This window comes from Manis javanica, chromosome 9 (genome assembly GCF_040802235.1).
Source record: "Manis javanica isolate MJ-LG chromosome 9, MJ_LKY, whole genome shotgun sequence".
Lineage (NCBI taxonomy): Eukaryota > Metazoa > Chordata > Mammalia > Pholidota > Manidae > Manis > Manis javanica.
The window spans coordinates 118,022,302-118,030,561 of record NC_133164.1 but is presented as its reverse complement, the minus strand read 5'-3'; the positions used below and the strand labels follow the sequence as shown (position 1 = coordinate 118,030,561).

Genomic DNA, 8,260 nt, shown 5'->3' with positions numbered 1-8,260 from the left:
TTATTTTAATTATGTCCCTATGTAAGTTTCTCCATTCATAGAATTAAAACTAACCCTGCATAAATGAGTCAGTAGTTTGGCCATATCATCATAGGTAGTTGATTTAAAAAAAAAAAAAAGAGAGACTCTTGTCTAAATACAGGGTTAAATTCAATAAGAAACCATGACTACTTTAAAATACTTTAATATAGGCATATTCTGAATGTCAAAACCTATGAAAACCCACTATCTATCATAACTACATAGACTGTTTCAAATATTTTTACCTGTTCTTGGCGGAGCTGTAAGAGCAGTACTTGTCCTCAAAGTAACCAATAGCAAACTAAAATCTACTGAGTTTTAACAATGTCCTAGCAATTATGCTAAATTTTGTATATTTTTGTGATTTTTGCCATCAAAATAATTCAATGTAGCAGATACAATATCCATTATGCAAAAATGTGTGTTGAAAAATTATATGGATTTGGCTTAAATATTAAAAATCCTGTATGTTTAAAAGCAAAAGAAAATCATAGGGAGACGCTCTTGTCCCCTCCTGGCGGCCAGGAGCTCTGTCCTCTCACTTTATCTCTAAGTAAAAGCCTCTGCCTTGCTCTCCTAGAAAAAAAAAGAAAACCATAGGTACGAATACAAATCTAATTCTGAGGAGGAGGTCTATGACAAGATGCTTGAAATAATTTAAAAATATTCTGAATCAAAAGGTGATTTCCTCAATTCAATGGTTACAGTGTGATACAGCTCATGAAAATAAAATCGAGCATCAGACTTCCACTATTCTCCTTCAAATACGGCTTAAGTCTTTTTACTAGAGCCCAGAGTTGTGGTGTAACGAAGTAGATAGAGAACGGGCCATGGGAGCTAGGAGAGCTGGGCTGGAAAGGCCCACACACGTGTTCTGCCCACCGTAACCAGACAGGTTCCAGGATAGGTGTGACTTCTGTCTCCATAGCATCAATAACACTATTCCATATACCCACTGAGTACAGTGGGCAACACAGAGATGGAATTAAGTAAGGGTGGCTATTTTGAGAAAACCTGTTACAGAACAATATTGTTATATGACACCACCTTGCTGCAAAGGTGTGTCACACCAACAGCAGGCAGGGATGCATACAGGGCCCTAATCTGGCCCCCAGGCAAATTCTTAATATGAAACTCTGATCCCAAGCTTTGTCATGTAAAGAAGATCTCTGTCTTTCTATAGAATATTACAAGTATACCATTAGTTGTATATTTATATTTGGCATATATAGCTGGAAAAAACTTCCAGAAACATATCTGTTCAGCTCGACTCAGCATAATGCAATCCAGTGGGAAGGCAGAGAAATGGAAACTTGGGTTATCAATTATTTAAATAATAAACATACATACAATCAAACACAGAGTCAACTGTATTCTGCTTTTAAAGCAATATAAAAACAGATTTAAAATCATTTTGATATTATATAAATGTCATGTGCCACATACCTGCTTTTCCAAGCAGAATAAGATGATTAAAATAATAGCAACATGGTACCCTATATAAAATAGGATAGAAAAATGAGATAAAGTGATACCAATAAAGTTTATTTGGAGACACTAATATAAATCATTAAGCACAGAGATAGAAAAACAACACATAACTGATTGTAACTTCACCTAAACACTTAGGTTATCTGAAAAGAGGAAAATCTTTGGGTAGAACATTGTTTGACACTTACGATCTACAGATAGTAGCAATTCCCCAGGGCAGAGGCAGTGACAGAACAAAGGTGACAATCACAAAATGGACAGTAATCAAGCTATTCTATTACATTTTTAAACTTCATAGGATGAGTCTTACAGCCAAAGGTGTCATCTAAAATAAAATAAAAATGATCATTAACACACATGACATGGCAAAATATTAGTAATCAGTAGATGATACCAATTCTCTCCTTTATTGCCTTCGTGAGTCAAAATAAAACTGATTTTGCTGTAGCTTTAGCTCATTAACAGGAACAACTATTATCCTCATTTAGAAAATTTTCTACAGTAAAGAATCATGGGCAGACGTTGACTATATTAATTCAGAAATACATACTTTTTGGATACACGTATTGAACTTTAGATTTTACTTTTAAAATCACGTGTCAGAACAAAACATCATCTTACACATACATACAAACGGACTCCTCGAACCTGTGAATGGAGGCGTAAGGCTGTTAAGGCCCCTCAGGCAGCTGCAGCGGCTCTAGCTGCGCGGCCGGCAGAAATGCACCCATGCCGAGGCAGTAGGGTCAGAAGGTGGCAGGAGCTTGCTCAGCTACGCTTGAGCATCTCTATCTGGACCTCAGATGCGACTTATATGCAACTTTGAGTGGCATCGTGCCGCCTTTTGGATGCCACTCTGGTTAACGCTGGTGCTGCAGTGTGAGACAGCCCTAGGACGGGGAAGGGGGAACTGAGGGGGGATGTTCTACGGTCTGAATGTCTGCTGGAATCCTGCCCCCCAGTGTGCTAGTGCTCGGAGGTGGGCCGTTGGGAGGTGATCGGTGATGAGGGTGCAGCCTCATGAATGGGATCAGAGGTCTCCTAAGAGACCCCACAGAACTCTTCAGCCCCTGCCACCCATGAGGATACTGCCACCGAAGAGGGCCCTGTTCAGACCATGCTGGCCCCGCACCTTGGACTTGCAGCCTCCAGAACTGTGGCAAATAATTTTTTTTTATAGGCCATCCAGTCTGTGGTAACAGAGGGGGAACTGGATGGGTGGATGTTCAGGAAGGCAGGCAGAAGGAAATGGGGGCAGGGCATAACTCAGGCTGGCTGGACACCCCTCCCCCACCCAGCACAGGAACAAAACCAAGGAAAGGGCAAAATGATATATTTTTAATGACATTAGTGTTTTATCAATTTTCACCTTTTTCTTCAGTAATCTTTAAATTGAAGAAAAACCTACTCTTATTATTACTAAAAAATTTTAGCACTCTAAGTGTATCTTTTGATCTAGGAAGTATTAAAATGTTATTTCTGATATTCAAGTATATGTTTTAGACAAAATAAAACTAAGGAAGGACTGAGTTTACTACAACCTAATTCTGCAAGGCTCCATGAGTTTATACAAATGAATGATGAGATCCTGTGTTCTAATAGGTCATCCACAAACTATTCTTCTGGAATGACCCAGAAGGCCTGGATTCTTTACTTTCATAGTTCTCTCTCTCTCTCTGCCTACTTGAAAGATGATTTCTGTCTGTTCAGTCATGACACAATGTAATTTCCTTCCAGATGGGAGCTTGTCTTCTGACGAAATTAAGCACAGATTCTCACCCATAATAAAAAGCTATCAGAATGTCAAACCGTAATAATATACTCAAGGAAATAGATAAAGCATGTATTTCCTCTCCAGCTTAATATGTAAGTATCCAGAATAGTTTCTTGCTTCTTAAATTTCAACATAAACACAATTTGCCCTTTACAGAAGAAGCATATTAACAAAAAACCATCACTTCCCCCCAAAATTTTGTGGTGTCCGTTTTACTAGTCCACCAATGAATGTTTTACTTCCCTTGAATTACGTAACTGCTTTCAAGGGCTTTGAAAATAATTATTTCAGTAAAAGGGTGTAGCACTCCTGAACTTGCTTTATCTTCCCCAAGAAAAGTTAAATCAGAATTATGTGAGCACATCACTACAAATCCAGTTGGCCCAGAGGCACTGCCTGGAAGAACTAAGAACGCAGTAAACGACAAAAATCCGGTGAGTCTCAAGCTCTGCGTGTCGCCGGCGATCTTTCAGTGAGCATTTCGAGTAGGGCCACAAGAACATAAAACTACCCACGGCTCTGAAAAGCTTTAAAAATGTGAAGTAGAATATTTTAGCGAGAGCTCAACCACTAGCTATTTGCAGGAAAAGAAATACACTGTGTAGAAAGCAAGAGACGTTGAATGGTGTCTACCTGACGTAGGTATGGCCTTCAGAGGAGCAGAGTGACTCATGCAAGGAGACACAATTAGTAGTGAGACTGGGATTATCCGAGGGGGCCACAGAAATGGATCAAATTATTTGTATGAATGGAAATTTCTCCTTTCCAAACCAAGATCCTGGGGAGGGATTTTCAGGCCCTTTAGAATATTTAGAAGACTTCAGAAGATCAAAGTATAGTTCTCAGCCATGCTTTTCTATAATTACAAACAATATAGACCAGAAAGTACCCTCTACCATGCCACTATTGTCTGTACAGTATCCTGACATTTCAGGTTAAGCACTCAAAATTGTATGTAATTTTAATCCTATCTACATCTATTTTTTTTTATCTCCCCCCTCCACCACCGACACTATCACACCCACACATCAGCTATGATGTCTAAGTCTGTCTGCAGAGTAGAATGTCTAAACTAGGTAGGTGCCAATTACATATTGGTTTATTTAATGAATGCCATGTGTACACCTAGGGTTAATGCTCTAAAATCAGTGGAAAGTACGATCTTTTCTTGAGACACTACTGGTGCCATATGGGTGCCATGACTTACTAGCCATCTCAACCTCCACTGCAGTTTCCATTTTCTAGGAGTTTCTCTTAATATTGAGAAATTAGAACAGAAATCTATATGCACAGATGTTTATTGCAATAATAATAGTTTAGGATATGAAAGGATAAAAATGTTTAATAGGATAACTTCAAATAATAGAATAGTGATGCCTTAGAGTACTCTGAATCCATTAAAATGGTGTTTAAAAATATTTTCAAGTAGCAAAATATTCAAAATATAATTTTGGTGAAAAAGCATGCTCAAATCTGCACAGACAGCATGATGGTTATATGGTGGTTGTAATATACACATTGTCATGTGTTCAGGTGTGTATGTAGCTTATGTTTGAGACTGTGTGTGTGTGTGTTTGTGTGTATCTCTCCATAGAGGGATTGTATAGAAGAGAGATTATAGATACTGTGAGCATGAATTTCAGAGTCAGGCTGCCTGAATGTGAATACCAGTTTTGCCACTTAATGAAAAAATTTGTAATAGTGTAACACTTTTATAACAAGCAAAGGTATTGAATGTAAATATATTCTATACTTAATCCCATCCAAATAAATTTCTCCAATGAGTTGATAAAGAACTCGGAAATTAAATAGAAACATCAAATGGCTATCCTCAAGTTTTAATACCCTAATGTGATAATGTCTCTTAGTATCCCAACTAGTGTTAATCAGATCTGCAAAAACAGTGAGAGTAAAATCCACCAGATACCATTGGAACCTCATTGAAAATATTTGAGAGAAATCTTAGGTTCATGAAATTGTGTCTACAAATTTTATTAATGCTGAGACAAGAGTTAAGGTTTTTTGGTTTTTTTTGTAGATAATTATTTTTTATTGAGGGGTAGTTGACACACAGTATTACATTAGTTTCATGTGTACAACACAGTGATTCAACATTTATATACATGATAATTCTAGCTACCAGCTATCACCATACAAAGTTGTTACAATATTTTGACTATATTTCTTATGCTATACATTACATCCCGGTTACTTATTTATTTTACAATTGGAAGTCTGTACTTTTTTTTTTTTTGAGAGGGTATCTCATATTTATTGATCAAATGGTTAACAACAATAAAATTCTATATAGGGGAGTCAATGCTCAATGCACAATCATTAATCCACCCCAAGCCTAATTCTCAACAGTCTCCAATCTTCTGAAGCATAACAAACAAGTTCTTACATAGTGAATAAGTTACATGGTGAACAGTACAAGGGCAGTCATCACAGAAACTTTCGGTTTTGATCACACACTATGAACTATGAACAATCAGTTCAAATATGAATATTCGTTTGATTTTTATACTTGATTTATATGTGGATACCACATTTATCTATTATTATTATTTTTAATAAAATGCTGCAGTGGTAGGTAGATGCAAGCTAAAGGTAGAAAACATAGTTTAGTGCTGTAAGAGAGCAGATGTAGGTGATCAGGTCTGTGCCTGTAGACTATGTGTTAATCCAAGCTAGACAAGGGCAATAAAACATCCACGGATGCAGAAGATTTCTCTCAAAGCAGGGGGTGGGGTGAGGTTCTGAGCCTCACCTCTGTTGGTCCCCAATTTCTCACCTGATGGCCCCCCTGTGATTAAGATATGTTTGTGAAACATAATATATTAAATTTAAGAAGCACACTAAATTTCACATTCTATGAAAAACTTAAATTTTCTGTTTGGTAGTTAGAATTAGTATTTTACTGTATGATTTAATGGATAAAGGCATTTATTTTTGTGTACCCAGAGTGAATAGACTTATTTTAACAGATCTAATGAATAAAATTAACATTGCTAAAACGTGGCTTTAAAAGAATAGCCATCAGGTGCACTTAATGAAATGAGGTGTAACATAAGCCGATTTAATAGTGTAAGTTGATTTTAGTTTTTCTACTATATAAAGAAGTTAAATGCAAGAAACTCACTAATCCTTCTTCCCTCCCTGCCTTCCTCCCCTCGCCCACGCATCGTCCAACTCTGTTCTGTTTCCGTACTAGTAATTCTATAACACATAAAAGAGGCACAAATATTGTTTCTGACATGTGCGTTCAAGACCCTGGATGAATCACCAGAACACCTATTGTTCGACTGCTTTTACACAGTTTTAAGTCACTGTGACAGTCATATAAAACCTTAAATGCTAATGACCATGCTCGTGAAGTGTGGAAAAAATTAAGTCCTTTTTGCAAAACACATATGTTATATGGTAGATAGATACAACTGTGACAGGAAACTTAAAATGTGCCAACCAAAGACGGATATGAAATTAGAAAATGGATCTGAAGCTTGACACTGAGAGTTTATCCTTAATCAGTATGTCTAGTGACATTCTCGTCTGCCTGTTAAGGAAGGAAAAGTAGGTAAATAAAATCAATCTGTTCCTAAAAAGGCTGACAGAGGAGTCAAGTTACTGTGGTTCTTAGATAGAATGAGAAAAGTACAGGGGTATCAGTGAGATGATGTAACTGTAAGTGCAGAAGTAAGGAACATACAAAGAGGCTCAACTATCAGGAGATTTCTAAGGACTGAGAAGGCTTCATCTTCTAAATTCGCTAAGCTTTTATATAATATTTTTATTCATCTGAGTGATCAACTTTAAATTTCAGAAGTTCTGTACCTGCCTGGGTATGTGTCCAGAGGGGGAAGAGGGACTTATGTATGAAGCCCCCGTCCTACTGACTGACACATCAATATGTATTTACTGATTTGAATGGAAAGGCTGTCTTCTTTATTCTGAGGTTTCTTTGTTTAGAAAGGTGAATATATGAAGACAATATTAGAAACTAATAATGTGCTGTGTCAGATTGAATTTCTGAGAGAAATAAATCATGATAATGTTTTGAAGAAAAAAAAAAGAGGCACAAATATTATACCATAGCTGACTTTTTTTTTCCATAAAGAGAGAGCAATCAATGGAATAAAATACAGTTTTGTGAGTTATAAATACAAATTATATATGCTCATAAGCTTGTTACTACTTTCAATGAAGAAATTCAAATTTTGCATGGATCACTGAGATTTTTTCATTTTTTTGCTTTTAAAAATGCAAACCCTATCATCAACTTCCTGTTTATACACTTGCAAACTTACCCATGTAACTTATTTTTTTTACTAATATCAACATTTTTTTTCAAAACCAGAATTTCTAAAAATGGAAGACATGTTCTTACAATTTGAATGTCATGTCACCATTAATTTTTGCTCTGAGGTTGTCTACTGCATGCCACAGAGATGATTGATCATCAAAATTTAATAACCAGAAGTATATATAGAACGTCAAACTGTGACACTAGAAAATCATCTGTGGTTGAATCAATATTTTTGTTCCTGCATCTACCTATATAAGCAACTTTTACAGCCAGTTTCATAGAGTTACTGAAAGACATGGCAATAATAATAAGATGATATTGAAACCTTTAAGTAAAGTACTGTGTAACTGTTCTACTCGAAATTTTTTAAGCACCAACTCTGATGGCACCTATCGATGATGTAAAAGTCAGAACTATGACCTGTTGTGTAGTATAAATGCTGAAGTTAAATATTAAATCATGAAAATATAGCAACACTGGAGATTACTCAAAATGTGAATACCATCAACAGAATATTTTAGTTCATTGACATGATCTGCATTTACTCCTAATCTGGACAATTTTAATAGAAATATCTAGGTTATAATTGAAGTTACTGAGAGTCATAGAGAGTAAGAAGAATATATCTTATATGAAATATTTAAATAAGGAGAGAAGAATGGAAATCT

The 8,260-nt window shown here is 36.2% G+C and overlaps 1 protein-coding gene across 3 annotated transcripts in view; it reads right to left on the bottom strand.

Annotated features, from left to right (window-relative positions):
• Positions 1–1,550: 1,550 nt before the first annotated feature.
• The window catches only part of CCDC102B (coiled-coil domain containing 102B), a 296,555-nt gene continuing 289,845 nt past the window's right edge, over positions 1,551–8,260 (bottom strand). For all 3 annotated transcript variants that reach the window (XM_073213201.1, XM_073213202.1, XM_073213204.1), the window contains one exon: positions 1,551–1,837. Coding sequence is in view for 1 of the 3 variants with exons in the window: in XM_073213204.1 (XP_073069305.1) it covers positions 1,834–1,837 (4 nt within the window). In the remaining 2 variants the exon portion in view is untranslated. The remainder of the gene's footprint in view (positions 1,838–8,260) is intronic.